This window comes from Camarhynchus parvulus, chromosome 1 (genome assembly GCF_901933205.1).
Source record: "Camarhynchus parvulus chromosome 1, STF_HiC, whole genome shotgun sequence".
Lineage (NCBI taxonomy): Eukaryota > Metazoa > Chordata > Aves > Passeriformes > Thraupidae > Camarhynchus > Camarhynchus parvulus.
Window position 1 is genome coordinate 81,741,191 of NC_044571.1, and position 16,882 is coordinate 81,758,072.

The following is a 16,882-nucleotide window of genomic DNA, read 5'->3' on the forward strand; positions in this document are numbered from 1 at the left end:
TCTTTCTTGGAGGCTGCAGGTGCTGCCAGACTCCACGGTAGAAACACTCTGGTCTGAGCCTGTGAGAGGGGAGGGAACCAAATCCAGAGCCGCTAAGACCCAGTGTGATAAATTAACTGTGTCTTTTCTTTATGCTCTGGTGGAAGCACCCAGCTCTGGTTTCAGCTGAAATCTGGGGGCTTTCCCACAAACTTCATAGCACAGGACATGCTACAGAGGCAGCACATCAGGATCTGAGCTGTGCTTTGTGTAAGGACAGACTGCTGGAAACAACCAGCACTGAAAGTCTGCTAAAGGCTTCTGAGCCCCCTGCCACATGTCACAGAAGGAATCAAATATTGTTCATCCCAGAGCTCTGAGGTAGCACCTCTGTATTCTGACCATATGCACAGGTCTCTTTCCCTCTTCACCTGGAGGATCTCTCCTTCTGGAGTTGGTTCTGCTCTAAAGAAGGAGCAAAGGAAAAGCGGTGAAGTGGTGAAAAAGCATATTTGTATTGCCTCTGGTGTGGGCATGTCTGGATGAACTCCTGGTTTGACCTGAAGATTTCCTTTTTTTTACTTTTCTTTTTTAACCAGCAGTAGGGAATTCCTCACCAGCTTGTTCTTGCAGTAGCCAGGCCAACAATGACAAGAATGTGGAAATCAACTAAGCAATTATATTCACAGTAGTGGTTAACAGCATCCCTTCATCTGAAACAAATCAGTTACAGTCCAGTGAAACCTGCTGTACCTACTGCCTGGACATAATAGAGCCCTTGTGCATTTTCAGAGCGTGCCAGACCGCTTAAACAGGATCGATGAGAGGCAACAGGAGAGAAATGCTATGTTTTATTAACCAGAGACATGGAAAAATGTATATTCCTTTATTCAACCCTCTTCCACACAGAGAATCTGCCATTGTATTTATAAAGGCATTTCTCTAGGTGCTGCAAAATGTTGTAGGAATGAAGTCCAGGAGTATAACTTGAAATTAGCTGTGAACAAGAGCAATGAGCAATTGCCAAGAGAGGAAAAGTTATCTAACAGACTTGAAATTATTGGTAGTTACTGTAATCTTGGTCACCTCTGAAAATCTGCATTATTTTTTGTATGACTGGTGTTCAATCTGTAAGCCCCAGGAGTCCATGAATTGCTTCTAAGCAAGTCTGTGAAGAGTGGTTAGGAATACAAGTGTGCAGCTGCTGAACAGCACTGTACAGACATTTCTAAAAAAACATTTGTATCTTGCTTGAAGATTATCAGAGACCTACGACTCAGACAATACTGCAAAAATGCAGCATGTTATGGTAGACAGAAACTTACAGGAGTCAGCCAATGTACAAGAGGCAGTTTGGAAGATGTGCCCTAAGGTACACTCCCAGTAATGCAAGCCCTCATATACAACTAGAGAGAATTTGATCCTTGAGTTTCCTGACCTAAAGAATTGACTCCTCTCTTTCAGAGATGAAAGATATTCATGGTCCTAGGCTGTGCACCATAGAAACTCCTTGTTTATGGTGCTTTTACTGTCTTTTTGTTGAAATTATTATTCAGTGACTTAGTGACTGTTAGCAGGTTCAGGAAGATTCTGCAGTGTGGTTTAGCAGTGTCCAGCCAGCAGCCATACAGTTAATGCCACTAATGCCTGCTCTTGCTGCATTTGTTGTTTGAATTACTCTTTAGTCTGCACAATTATCTTGAAAGTGAAAACAAGCTGGTTCAGAGCGAATTGAACAACAGGGTCCTAAATGGGAGGGCAGTGTGAACCAGAGTAGCAAATTTTCATGGATTAATGGCCAAATTGTTGTCTCATTAAAGTCCAATGGCAGAATTCCCGTAGGCTACAATAAGAGACAGGATTTGACCCTAAGAAAAGATTCCATTTGAAGCATTTGAGTGTCTCCCAAAAGCCAATTATTAAATCAGAGGCGCCGTAATAACTGAGCTCAAATTTATTTCAGGACCAGGAAACACAGTTGGGAGGTCAGTACATGCTCATCATGTCATTTCTATGGTGACTTCATTGCAAAACTCAGCACTGGGCTGTGTACAGGGCTGACAATGAGGCTGAGCTGAGAAAGAGCCTGAAAGAATCGCATTGTAACTGATGAAAAGAAGCTGTTTCCATCAGCCACGTTGTCAAGCAACTTGGCAAAGCACAAGCAAAAAAGGTCTCTTCTGGTGACTGACTTCCACCGTGTTCCTCTTCTTTCAGTGCCACCACTAGTCACCACCTGGCTCTGCTCCAGCCTGTAAAGAAAGCTCCAAGTAATCAAATGTTTGCTGACAAAACCACACTTACAGTGTATGTCTGTCTCCTTGGTACGATTTAATACCTGCACGTCATTGTTTTCTCTTCCTCTAAACAGGAAAAAAAAATCAATAGAAAAAATTCATTTACATGGCTCCATGTGAAAAATGTGTTGTGTATTCACTTTTAATTTCTTTTTTTTTTTTTTTTTTGTTTGTTCGTGGTTAAATTGAAGAAATCAACTGGTAGAAGCTTTCCCAAAATGCCATTCTACCTTTAGCGCTTTTGTTAGGGACAATAACCTCCTCCTGATTCTGGACTCATTGAAAAAATTATCAATACCAAGCATGTGCACATCCTTTTAATAAACTGGGATGTTCTAAGCCTTAGAAATTGCAGAGAAAGCTGCAAAATTAGAAGGTGAGGAACTTGATTGTCCAACAAACTACACATCTAGAAAACTCACATAGCCCCCTCAACAAAATGAACCCCTGTAGTGAAAGCAACTCATGAGTGTCAGCACTGTGGTGCAGAAACAGCATCCTGCTGGAGTAAATGATCTGGAGGGAAGTACTGGCTGTAACAAGAAGGAAACCTAATTTTGTATTTTGTCTTTATTTTCCTTAATGTTATTTCTCCTTGGCTGGCAATGTTTATGCACATGTACAGTGTAAGCAAGTTCTTGTTGTAAGAAGACAGCCCCAAGACATTGTTTTTAGTTGAGCAACCAGATAAGCTTGTCTAGATCCATTTATATGTATTCTCTTTTCCTTTCCCAGATGCCTTTATTCTAATTTGATATTAGGGCTATTTGGCAAGGTCTCTTTTAAATAAATTTTATGGCTTCTTTTTTTGTGTGTGTGTGTGTGTGTGTGTGTGTGTATACCCAGACTTGTAGAATAATGTTATGAGAAAATCTAGTTTATAAAATAAATAAAATACAGCCAATTGAGAATATGTTGTTTCTTACTATGTTACCAGTCAGACTTGTGGAAGTATTTAGGCAGAGCTATTTTAAATCTCTGGGGTCTGAACACTCTAATCTGAATCTCAGATTAGAGACATATTTTATTAACATATCTTTGATAATCCAAGTAGGTGTATTTATGCATCTAGAAGTACCTAAATGCACCTGGAAAGTAGAACTCTGTTTTCATTAAGAAAATGAAATTTTGTTTTCATTTTGTTTTCATTTTGACTAAATGGAATTTATTTTTGATTCATTTTCTTGGTAAAAGAATGGTGAAAGAAAAACCAGTTCTCCTTTATCAAATATAAGTTGATTTTCCAACTTTGTGGCTAGCCCAAATGAAGAGAAAATATTGTACCTGCTAGCTAAATTCAAATCCAAAGGCACTAAGTTGAGGGCATTTCAGAATAGCAGAAATTAAAATATTTATATTTGAAAGAATGCATTTCACTGGCATTTGTACCTGATACTGAATTTGGCTCTGTTGATTCTACATAAATTAAAAAGCATGAGATTTTCTTCGTGGACATGTAACTTAATAATGCAACATTTCTTTTGCTATGAAAATTACATTTATTTTAAAAACCTTAAGTCTGTAAGATCACAGAATAGTATAATATCTCCGTCTGGAAGTGACCCATAAAGATCACTGAGTCCTACTCCCTCCTCTTCACAGGACCTTGCAGGTTTAGTATGATTAAACCTCAGTATGTCTTGCCATTGCTTCAATTTCCACTTTAAGGAGGCTTTGTTTTTTAATGGTAATGCAGTAATTGTTGTTGTTTACATTTATGTTTTTGTCTAGCAAAAAAATTCCAAAGACTTATCGTATCTGATCTGCTCTGGATTCAACATGAGTTTTGCTGTGGAGCCAGGGTTTTACCACTGGAGTCCAGTTTCTCTTAAGCTGGGAAGAAGGGCTAGGCTAAGGGCTAAGCCAAACTCTCTGGCTAAGGAACAAAGGAAGCTTATTCCACTTTGCTTTCTGTTGTAAGTACGTACAGGGTTTGATTTTGCCAGGCCTAAATGTCAGCTTCATAATTTCCACCCTAGCCTGCTGCTGAGTGAAGGCCTGCGTTAGGTTCAGAACAAATCTGCAAGCTTTGGACAGAAGAGATGGCTTTCAGAAAAATTTCTAAATTGGTTTTAAAGTTTTAATTTTTTAAATTTGTTCTAGCAGAAGGATTAACTCAGTGCTTTTGTCTTTAGACAAACAACTGCTCATCTTTAGACTTCATGTCACTGATTGTCATCCTGGGACTCAGACATGGAGACACCACCCTCTTTCCCTTGGGGAGTCCAGACTCCATCTGTGGTTAAGCTCTCTGTTGTGCTTTGTGTTTTTGAAGAGTTGAGTTGATAGGGCTTTAGGAATAAAAGGTTGTTTCAAATTGTTAGGGGTGTTGTTGCTGAAGGGAAAGGCTTTAGTTTATTTCCAGAAGGTCGCACCCAGGATCTTCTTGACATTCTCTGAAAGCTTATTCCAGAGCTAGATATCTTTGACAACATATATGAAGCTTGCACACAGTTTGCCTTGGGATGTGGTGTGTGCCCTGCCTCAGTCATTGCAGTGGTTCAGAGACCAAGCTCTAAGTCAAAATTCAATCTGTACCCAAGGACTCGGTTCACTAAATCTTAGTATGGGTTGGAAGCAACTTGAGAGATTGATTTCTTTAAAAAGCAAGGTTTAACATTGTTGGCTGAAATACAGAGTGTACACTTGAACAGAAGCTGTGAACTCACAACAGCCACTGTCCCAAAGGGAGCAGGTCACCACTGTGTGCCAGCAGGAGTGATTTTGTGATCTTTAAATAAAGTGTGTACCAAGTTGCCTAACACAGCCTAGAGCAGTAAATGTGTAGGAACTGTCTGTAGGATTATCTTTTGTTATTACTGACATTATTTGTACACAGAATGCTATCATGAAAGTACCAATAACAAGTTACTAATAACTGTGAAAATAATCAACTTTTAGTGCAAGTTTTTTTTAATTGTGTGCTGAAGCAGCAGTCAGGTTCATCCTGCAGGTTTGGCACTAATGGTGTTCATTTCCTTAGCTTCTGGCACACATACATCTGCTATCAGCTAGAAAAAGCAAAAACCTTGCTTCAGGAAGTCATCAGAGGAAATACAATAAGTGTGTCAGTACTTCAGCCCAAACAAAATGTTCACTGACGTTCCTGAAAGCTCTGAGTGATACATCCTGGAAATAGCAACAGCCACGAGATAATCTGGCATTCGTTATCATCTCTGCCACATAAGTTCTTTGCGTTTTCTGTGAAAGAAAATCAGAAGAGAGAGGACAGAAGAAGCATTCTACATCTACAAATGGAAATGCACTTGAGCTTGGAAATGCTTGTGTCCAAGTGACCAGGAACTCTCCTTGGGCTCTGGAAGGAGTCAGCTCCTGGGGCAGTGATGACCCTGCTGGGGGGGGCTGAAATATCCCACTGGCTTTCTCCTGACCATTGTATACTATTTTAGTATACTATTGTATACTAAAATCGATTTCTTTATTTGCCCACACCACTATCAGGACTGGGATTTCATCTCTCTGGCTCATGGGCTTCTGTCCAGCCTATGGCTTTTATTTACTTGAGAGGCTGCTGATGCAGTTGTATGCACATTTTCAATAACTGTTCAGCTGCTCAGCTTTAGGACTTTCCTCCACAAGAATCCTTAGTTCATCAAAATCAGTGATGGATCAGTCAGTCAAAACTGCCAACCTCTTCTCCTGGGTTTGGAAGGGATGCTGCTGTGTGGCAGCAAGTCGGACACACTGCCGGAAAGTGATGTTGGTTAATGACTGACATGGAAAAGTCAGCATTTCTGTGTACTGATGGCACAGAAGACAAAGCTTTTTTAAACACACAAAAGACATGCCATATGGACACATACTCTGACAACCATGCTTTTATTGTGAGGAGTAACAAAGCATAGTGTGACTTGTTGGGTTTTGTCCAATGCTAAATGTAATGGTAACCTACAACTTCAGGAGTGTTCCCTCACTCTGATTTTACAGGTAGTATGATAATTTCTTACATCTGAGTTTCAGGCCCAGGAGGAAGATGCTGAATATGATAAAACTCCATATAGCCATTGACAACTGCCAAAATCATGCTGATGGTGAATTGTAGCCTCATTTTCCCCAGAACACAGACTCTTGGATTGGGTTGGAGGGGACCTTAAAGATCATCTAGTTCCAGCTCCCTCTCATGGGCTAGGATGTCACCCACTAGACCAGATTACTCAAATCCCTATTCAAAGTGGCCTTGAACATTTTCAGGGCTGGGACATCCACAGCTTCTCTGGGCAACCTCTTATAGTGCCTTACCACCCTCACAGGAAACAATTTCTCCCTAGTATCTAATCTAAACCTGCCCTCTTTAATTTTAAAGCCATTCCCCCTTGTCCATCACTACATGCCCTTGTAAAAAAATACTAATATTATTCTAAAATAAGTCTTCTTTATGTCCAATCTAAACCTACCCTCTTTCAGTTTAAAACCACTAACCCTTCTCCTATCACAGCAGGCCCTACTAAAAAGTCTGTCCCCATCCTTCCTATAAGTAACTTTTTTATTTTTAAAGGTCAATATAAGGTCTCCATCCAACTTTTCAGCTCTGGCTATCCAGACCTTTATTTATTTCAAACACTGAGAAGTTAAAAGTCATTTTACATTTGCTTTACTGTGATGTTGCTGATTACTGTGATGCTGGGCAGAGGAGAATCAAAACCTTGACCGCAAACCTGAGTTTGAGAGGTCTGTTCCCAAAGATATGCCCTGCCTACAGGTCTTTCATAGCAGGCCATGAGCAAAAATCACATCAGCATTCTCAGTATTTGCAGACTCTGGCTCTGCCTCCAATGCTCCCCACACTGCAACATTTCTTTTTAGCAAGGCAGCTATTACTAAGTCGAAACCCCACTTTGAATAGCAGGTTTGGAGGTTTGATTGGTGTCTCCTGACTGAGGTGCGCGAGTGAAATCAATGCTTTAACCATAATCCCCCATATATCAAATTATTTTGGGATAACATTTGTTTATTCAAAGAGCCTGGACTGTTTGTTACCCTTACTGCAGTCACGCTTCTTCTTTGTGTCATTTAGCCAAATTGTTTTGGGTACAGAGGAATGGATGTTCTGCTGGAGGAAGGAAGCCACTGCTTTGGCCTCGGACAATACTTGTTTAAGCTATAACAGGCTGGAGTAATATGAGCTGAGGTGGACAGGCAGCAGCCATGCCAACAATAATACTGTTTGCATTTCAAGCTATAGCATCTAATGGGACCAAGAACAGAACCAATTTATTTCGAAACTCATGTGAAGGTTTGCCAGAGGGGTGATTTACAGCTTCCTAGCAGTAATGAACAGTTCAGCTGTCTTGACCAACATGTGGTCACGCATGTTATAAACTGACATAAATATTTCATAACATCTTGCTGCAATTGCTGTCCCACAGAAATGTTTGTCAGACAGCTCAAGGAATCAAAAGGGGTTTAATCTTCAAATTTAATCTCCAAGTAATTTTGCATTCTCTTTTTTTTTTTCATTCTGAACTTGGATAACTTATTTCATACTGTCCTTGATTAAAAACAGTTGGAAGAGGAGGATGGGAGTTTCATTTTTGAACTTTCTTTTTAAAAATCTCAGGAACTTTATTAGGTATTTGATTTATAGTTTATAGAGCAGAGTGTGCTTCTGAAACTTGAAGTGGTTAAGCTCAGTCTTGAGAAAGTGATAAAAATTAAAGCACTGGTATGAAATTAGTGGTATTTTGTCACCTGGAATATTTGGACATAGTGTACTCACACCATATGGAAACAATAGAACTGAAATTCTGAGGAGCAAAGAAAGTGGAAAATAAAAGGACTGTATAATTGGAAGAATATTTAGCGGTCCTGAAGGGGAAGTTTGATAGAAAGGATGTATCATTTTTATTGTGGTTCTGTAGAAATTGCAGCCCCAGTGCTTCGGTGTCAGGGCCAAGTGTGCCAAGTGCTGAGCATTCAACTGCCCAGAATTTAGCAACAGCTCACATCCAGTTGTCAGTAAACAAAGCAGGGAGAGTGCACACAGAGGTGATGAGAGCTGGAGACAGAGGATCAGACTGCATGTATGTGAGCACTTCATGCATCTTCCTTTTTCCTCTATGCATTAAAAGGAATAAAAATTTTGAAGTAAAGTGTTCAGACAAGGAGGACAAGGGGACGGGTCATAGGGTAGTCATGACAGGCCAACTACTCTCCTGGTGGTGCCAAAAGTAGTTTGGACAGTTAGAGGGCCTGTGTGTGCTTAGGAAAAACATGTGCTTGGCAAAGAGACAGGCCCCTGAGGTCAGCATGGAGATCATTTGGGACTGGCTGGAAACTGGATTGGAAAAGAGCATGCACTGGTGCTAAGTGTTTGTATGTATGTATACACGCACGCATGCACGCGCACACACACACATTTGTGTATGTGCACATAAACCTTTAGCTACCTGTCAGTCTTATAAAGGGGTTTTGTGAAATGTAGCTGTAGAAATGCTGGAGTAAAGAGAGGAAAGCAACTTGCTTAATGCCTTGAGGGGCAAAACCACTGGAGGGTTGAATCTCTGAAAGGCTGAGAAGTGGGAAGAGCAATATCAGCATGGCACAGCTAAATTCTAAGGTGAGCTGCTAAATGAGGACTGCACAAAGATCTCCAAAAGGAAGCTGGACATTCTTGATTGCTGTATGCCTCTGGTGTGTTCCAGTGCCAATGGGCACTGAGCTGGGGGATGGTTTCTCTGTTGAGCCCCAGCACAAGCTGCCTGGGTTGAAGTCCATCAGTGACCTTGCCATGCAGAACAGCAGAAACAGAGAGGGAAAAACTAAAGTTGTACAAATTACTCAAATAGGAAATGGAGGCTCACACAGATTTCCTTTGGGGTGCTCTGTGTTTACCTGCATGTTTAGTTGCCTTTGAATGGTGGTTGTAAATGAGAGCTCAGGGTGTCTTTCCTACTGTGTTTGTTTTACTAAGATGGCAAATTTCTTAGTTAGAGCCTTGTCTGTTTCTCTTGTTCCTGATTTTTAAAAGACAACATTGCCTTTCTCTAGAATCCTTTATCTGAGAGGGTATCTGAATGTTCTGTAAACATCTCAAATGTTCTGAAGCCGACATATGTTAGATCTTCTTGCACAGCTATCAAAATCGTGGTTCAGGAGCCAAGCCTGCTTCTCCTGGATTAGACAAGGATGTGCAAAGAACATCTGGTAATGCTCAAGAAGCTGCTGCTATGGTTCCTTTCTACACACCTTTGGTAGAAGCAGCATGTGAAGGAGGACAGTGACAAGGACATAGGAATGCTACAGCAGAGAAAACATCTCCGGTACAGTCAGTAACAAAACAACTCTTGCTTTCATTCAGATTCAGCTTCCACCAAGCTGTTTTCTTGTGAAACAGCTAATTTTATGGATGAAGCAATGCTTTTCAGTATTGTTTAACAGAATACAGCATCAGCAATCATCCATAAACTGTAATCCAGCTGCAGCCTATGTTTGGAGCAGCCCCATTTGCTGGGGTGGCAGTAGCGAAAGAGATAAAAATTGCAGAGAGGCTCCCACGCTCCAGACCTACAGCATGGTGCAGTTTGTGTGCAAGCAGTAAGTGCAAAGTGCACAAGTCTCATTTTATGTGATTTACTCAAAAGGGACTTCAAAAGGAAGTTAGTGCTCTTAGTAGCACCAGACACAAATTGTATGCAGCCACAACTCACATGATCAGCTGCATGTACAATGGGAGAAGTTTCCAGACATTGTAAAACTGGCTTTTAAAACTGTATTTTCTTAATGTTTTGGATCACATTTCAACCTTAGAATTGCCTTCATCTTTCTTCTCAGACATACTTGCTCTTTCAAATTGATGATGATGACTGGTTTTCACAGGCTTGGGAAAGCAAGCATTGTCGTTTGTGCTGCATTCTTCCTGTCTAGTGGCAACATTATATTTGGGAGAAAAGTGTCTCCAACATCACAGTAACTGAAATATTTGGGTTAGTGCTTGGCAAACTGCCTGCAGAAACTGATTTTACCCTGCCCCCTTTCCTCATGAGAAGAAATAATTGCTTCCCCCTTAGATGAGACATGGGCATGTGGACTATGAGACATTTCTATCCTGGACTAGCTCATTTCGCTCACTAATTGGCATGAAAAGCTGTGACAGTTGTAGGTGTAAAACTGATGTGGAATTATTTAGGGAATAAAGTAGGAGAGGCACCAGGGAGTCTTCCTTTGCTTTGGATATAGGAGGGGCAATCCACCTGAATCTGTGTGCCAGGATTACATGGGATACTTTTGGTAAGGGACTGAGAATTTGGGATTTGCCTCAGGGTTCTGCCCAACAGCTTGGCAGTAGCCCAAAACCTGATGTCCTCATTGGTGCTTACTCCACCAGGCCACCCTTGTCTGCAATATTTTGCTACACATGAGAGAGAAACCAGCAAGTGCTTCATGATTTAGGTTGATCCAGGCAGGAATCGTCTTCTGCTTGGTTGTTTGCATGCACTATGTGTGCCCCCACCATTTGGGATTCTGCAGTGCTCTATTGCTCCTCATAATTTCTCAGGATTTCTCCAGGGCTTTTCTTCCTCATGCCATCACATTTTTCTGTATATGGCAGTCTTGTTCTCCCTGAAGTGATTTTACTTTTCTCCTTTACCAAAAGACACTGAAGCTTGTATGTAGACACATCATGCATATAAACACATTTGTGAATCTAGTCAAAATCAAATGACTTATCTATCCCTCCACAGAGCCAAAGAAATATTCCCGTTAGCTTGGCTAGAACTTTGCGAGGATCTTAACATTGCTTTTGTGGGAAGAAGCAAGTGTGCCAAACAAGCTGTTCTTTGGGGAATTTTGTGTCATTCATCTTTTAAAAATCTGTTTTTCTCAATGCAACAGAAACTTATTTGCAGACAAAACACATTAAGTCTGTAGCAAATAGATTCATTTATTTTTTTGATATGGAGGACAAATTGCTGCCCTGGAGCTGACAAACTACAGAAAATCATAATGAGTTCTCTACTAACTTTGGTATAGAGCTGTACCACTGCAGTGTGAAATCATGGTGCAGGGCTTGAGGAGTTTAGCACTGCAGTTCTTCCTATGGATTCATGAACAAATCCCTGCAGACATTTGCTTTATGAGTTTTATTTATTGAAGAAAACCTCCTGCAACACATGGGAACAGCAAGCTTTGCTGCTTTTTGCCTGAGACCCTGACATATCTTGCAGCAGGAGTGTCCTCACCAGGAAAGTGGTTACTTCTGTGAGATGAAACTGTGCAGGATGAGATCCCTCTGGCACAGGGGCTTTGTCATCTTCCAGTTCTGCTCAGTCGTACATTGGTGTAAATCAAAAGTCACTGAGAAGAATAATAGAAATGTAATCCAGTGAAAAAGTTACTTGCACAAAACAAAAGAGTTACTGGTAAAACCTCATTAACAGTAGGGACAACTTACATTGTAATTGAATTAGAGGACCTCATTAAAGATGGTTCCCCAGGAACTAAAATGAACACAAAGTTGAGTTGCTTAATTACCTTTGTCTTGGAGTTTTTAATAGCGTTCCCAGGCTCTGTGGGAGAAGAAGGATGAACAATATGAAAAGATTAGAAATCCACTATTATATCATTTTGTGACAAAGGGGATGGCTGAGAGTGAGGGGTTTTTCAACCAGTGACTGCGAACTCAGAAAGAGGAATAGGCACTGTGAGAAGAGTTTGTAAATCACAGTCAACAAAAGGTTTGCCCAGCAATAATTGCTGAGAAGACACAGAGGGGAGTCTTCTTTCCAGGTTTCAGAGATGTCTTCCCCATACTCCAAAGCATCACAGGCTGGGGTTTTTACTAAGCTTAAGAGCACAAACACATCTAAATTAAAGGTAATATGAAGCTACAAGACTTCTAAAAGGAGAAAACAAAGAACTGCTGCTCTGATGTCCCTCCCTCACTCTTTTTTTGCAAATATTTTCAATACAGCTTTTCCCAGGATGGAGTTCAGTACCTATCAGTCTGTCCACTCCAGGAAGAGAAGCTTGAGTAGCTGAGACGGAACACTGTGAAGAAGCTTATCAAGTCAGTTGAAGTCAAGGAGGTCACTGCAGGATCTGAACTCTGTAGAAAAATCTTTCTTCATGTAGAAAATTGATGTTTTCTGCTGTTGCTCTCTGCTCCCCAGCCCACGTGCAGTCTCAGTGGGGATTAGTTTAGCTTCTGATCCTGACCCCTTATGGAAGGAACTTTTGCTTGCAGATAGTCAAAGCACATCCCTACCATAAAACTGGACAGGTGCAAAACACATTATGGAAATATATGGAAAACACATTACAGAAAAATCTGTATAGAATAAACTTGTTAAGTTCCCTGACTATTAGGTCTTCCTTAGCCTGGCTGCTAACATACTAGTTGTAAAGGAGAAATAGATAAACTGCACCTGCTCTTGCAGCTTGCAGTGGTGATCCCTGTGTGTCTGTATTTCCCAGTGTGCCCTTCCAGCACTCTGCTCCAGTCAGACTAGGAAGTTCCCAGTTGCAGGGACCATTGCCAAAGGGTTGGAGATGTTCACTTGTTTACTCAGCTCAAAGACTGCCAAACCAGCTTTCATTTGCATGGATGAAGGATGTGGTCCCAAAGGTTTCCTGAGAACTGCAGCTGGAGTCCCAGCATCACAGAGGGCAATGGCCTGGGACAGTATAAACTGCATGAACCCCTTGGACTGGCCATCCAAGAAGTCCCACAGCCCTCCCTGTGCTGTGGCTGCATTGCTCTCTAGAGCACAGGGATATGGATAAATGCAGTAAGCCAAAGCTTTGCTCCAAAAGAAATGCTCAGGAGCTGGAGATTATCTGAGTTACACTGGACTCTGGATGTTCTACACTAGGTAAAGAGTATTCAGCCCTTGATTAGGCATCCATTACATTAAAAGTAGTTTTCTGATACCATAGGAACTATCATTTGTGTCTTTATTCCCACCTACAGAAGGCTGATCTATAACAAGTAAATTATAAACACAAGCCTTGCCAGCATCCCCCCTGCTTGTATCCAGCCCTGAGTGAAACACCCCTTTCTCACTGCTATAAAGTGCAGGCAGTGATAAAACTAATCATTATATGTGGATTGGCTTCACCCTTCAGTTTCCAAAATAAGTGGCTTGTATGGATTGAACTGCAAAGAGGGGCCTGCCACGTAACAGACTTGGTGCTGTCAGCAGTAAGAAAACAGAAGCATTTGAGGTTATTTGAAGCAAGCCTTTTTCAGAACAAAACCCCTCACTTGGCCTCTCTGTTGCATGAAGCATAGTGGGCAGCTGATATTTTTGCCTTTGTTTTTGGTTAGTGACATAGCATCTGCCCTCTCCATGCCAACTCATTTCCAATACATTTAAAATTGAATTGCAGCACCTGGCTTTAGCTCTGCAATGTTGTGGCCCATCATCTAATCATTAGGCCTTTCAAGACCAGAAAAAGAGAGGTACAATATGGCTTTCAGGCAGGCTTTAAAAAAAACCAATTCTAAAAGCTTTAATCTTAAACATAGCAATACCTCGGTGAATTTGAGCTTTTGATCTGGGGCAGAATGTGTTTCCAGATTCATTTCACGCTATGCTGTTTCAGTGAATATAACCACCTCACCATGGGGTCCTACTCCTAGGCCTTCACAGACGCTTCAGAAAGCATCCTTAATGTTAGTGCTGGCAATTTCTGTACCACTCCCAACCCTGCCACAGAGGCACGGATGATGGACCAGCTCTGTACTGAAAAGTGTTTTGGAGATTTAACTGGTTGTGAAAGCAGCAGGTTCCTCATCACATGTGTTTGCAATTGCTCCAGTATGAAGGTGCTTATACTGGTATAGCTCATTCAGATGAATGCAGAGCTGCAGTAAATGCAGTGAGTTAGAGATGTTGTGTGTCACTATTGCCATGCTTAGCCTTGGACTATTAACAGCACAACTGTGATTGTGTTTAAACAGTTTGGGCTGTTGGAGCAGTTTGAGCTGCTCCTGCTCTTGTGGAATGGTTGGAGATGTCATTTAGGCAGAGCTCAAGCCAGAAAACAAGAAAGGATTACTGTAGTGGCCATTCAGGCTGTCATTTCTGTAAGGCACCATGATATTATTTTGAATAGAAATGAGCTGAAATGCAGAAAGTGTTTCTTCTATTGGTGTGTGATCATTTGATGAAATATTAAATGTCTCACTGTTTTACTGTGTGGAAAATCCCTGAAAGGACTTTATTTCCTATTGAAAAATTACCACAAGAAGATTGTCAGTGGTTGAATGCAGAAATGGCTAGGATACTGTGTTTCTGCCTTTTCTACCCTTTTCAGAAGAGTAACCACTGCTGGTTTACTGTGTTTGCTTGCTTCATTTCTGTTCTAGGGTATGAGCAAGGGGCAGGTCTGAACCCTGATTGGCCAATCTTTGATGTGACTTTCTCTAGACAAGCAAGTAGAGTATTTACTGACAAATATTTCTGTCCCTCATTATCTGTCTTCCATGTGCAAAGGTCACGGGAAGTAAATGGTTTGAAATAGTATTCTTTTTTACCTATTTATTGTAGATAAAGTTTGACGTTCAGTACAGAAAATACAGTAGCTGTATTTTCCCTGCTGTGGCCTAATATTGGCGATGTAAAGCCAAATATTGATGCCAAGATGATGTCCAGTGTTGATCTTAGTCTAGTACTTCAGAAGTCTCCAGCCTGGAGAATGCAGATGATTACAAGTTTTCTGATGAGAACTTATTGCCTCTTCTTTAATTCAGAAATGATGACTTAAAAAATCTCAGACTTTATCTTGTGAGAATGTACCAGTTTTGCTATGAAACTCATTTGGGGGAAAGTTTCTCTTGTCCAGGAAGGAAATTTGTGTCAGAAGTGTCAGTAATTTCAGCAGAAACAGACATGTCCTGGGTACAACATTCAACAACGACCATGGAGGCCTCAATGCTGTTTCTGGGCTTGGCAGGAGAATCCTGGCCTCCTGCCTCCCAGGCAACTGCTGACTCCTCATCTGCTGGCTGGAAGAGGAACAGTTTCTCTCTGCTATGCTCTTTCTTACAGCAATTTTTGAAAATATTCGACTCTATCCTGTTTTAGAGCAGAAAAAAGTCCTATGAGAATGCTTGTGAGATAAAGATTGTTTTCAGCTATCCTGGAGGCTGAATAACTTCTCTAAGATGAAGGAAGACTATTTTTTTCATTTAATTTGCGCTAGTGCACATTTTACTAATGAAAGGAGTGTCACAGCATGTATGTACAAAGCATGGATCTGGCAAACAGGAAAATTAGTTTCAGTCCTTCTCTCTGTCCTGGCACATGTTCCTTGGCATTGCTGATAGTTTTACAAATATTTTTGCCAGCATCTGCAGCACTTGCAGGTTGGGTGGGAGTGTTGATCTGATGGAGGCAGGAAGGCTCTGCAGAGGGATCTGCACTGGCTGGATTGATGGGCCAAGGCAAATTGTATGAAGTTCAATAAAGTGAAGTGCTGGGTCTTGCAAGGCCAGTGGCATCCTGGCCTGGATCAGCAATGGTGTGGCCACCCGGACCAGGGCAGGGATTGTCCCCTGTGCTTGGCACTGGTGAGGCCACAGCTCCAATCCTGTGTTCAGTTCTGGGCCCCTCACTGCAACAAGGACATTGAGGGGCTGGAGCGTGTCCAGAGAAGGGCAGTGGAACTGGGGAAGGGTCTGGAGCACAAGTCTGGTGAGGAGCAGCTGAGGAAGCTGGGAGTGTTTATCCTAGACAAAAGGAAGCTCAGGGGCCTTGTGCTCTCTGTAACCACCTAAAGGGGGTTGTAGCCAGGTCAGTCTCTTTTCCCCGATAACAAGTGATAGATAGGATGAGAGGAGACAGTCTCAAATTGCACCAAGAAGGTTTTGTATTGGATATTAGGAAAGATTTCTTCATGTGAAGTGTTGTCAAGCATTGGAACAGGCTGCTCAGGGGAGTGGTGGAGTCACCATACCTGAAGGTATTTAAAAGCCATGTAGATGCGCTTATGGACATAATTCAGAGGTGGACTTGGCAATGCTGGGTTAGCAGTTGAACTTGATGAAGTTTGAAGTCTTTTCCAACCCAAATGATTCCATGATTCTACACATGTTATGTGATTTGTAAAGGAGTATGATCACTGTGTTTCCAGGAAGGCCATGGAAACTAGTAGCCATGAGCTCATGAAGTAATATAAAAAGAGTATGAAGTGAAAGAAACACTAAAAATATGTGTAAAAGCACTGTAGAAATAAACCAAATTCAGATGGCAAGAATGTGAGTTCTTTACAGCATTACTGGTGTTGGACAGCTAATCCAGAAGCTGCAGGTCTGGGTGGTCTGGACCCCACACTCCCTGTGGGGCAGGACTGCCTGCAGGCCCAAAGGGGCTGCATGCTGTTGCTTGCTTTCTCCTTGGATATCCTAGTTGGTAGTGCATATTATGCCATTTGAATGTGCCTTCCTTTTTTCTTCCCAGGGAATGGCTTTTACACTTCAAGAAAGGCTACAGCTGGGAATTCATGGCCTCCTTCCTCCTTGCTTCCTGAGCCAAGATGTTCAACTCCTTCGTGTGATGAAAAACTTTGAAAAGCAATCTAATGATCTAGACAAGTATGTCAAAAACATCTTATTTCCTCTCCCTTTCCCCTTTTTTGTTCTT

The 16,882-nt window shown here is 41.5% G+C and overlaps 1 protein-coding gene across 1 annotated transcript in view; it reads left to right on the forward strand.

Annotated features, from left to right (window-relative positions):
- Nucleotides 1-16,882, forward strand: part of ME3 (malic enzyme 3) — a 117,234-nt gene that overhangs the window by 47,021 nt on the left and 53,331 nt on the right. The window contains exon 2 of the mRNA XM_030957426.1: nucleotides 16,700-16,833. Coding sequence (XP_030813286.1) covers nucleotides 16,700-16,833 — 134 coding nt within the window. The remainder of the gene's footprint in view (nucleotides 1-16,699; nucleotides 16,834-16,882) is intronic.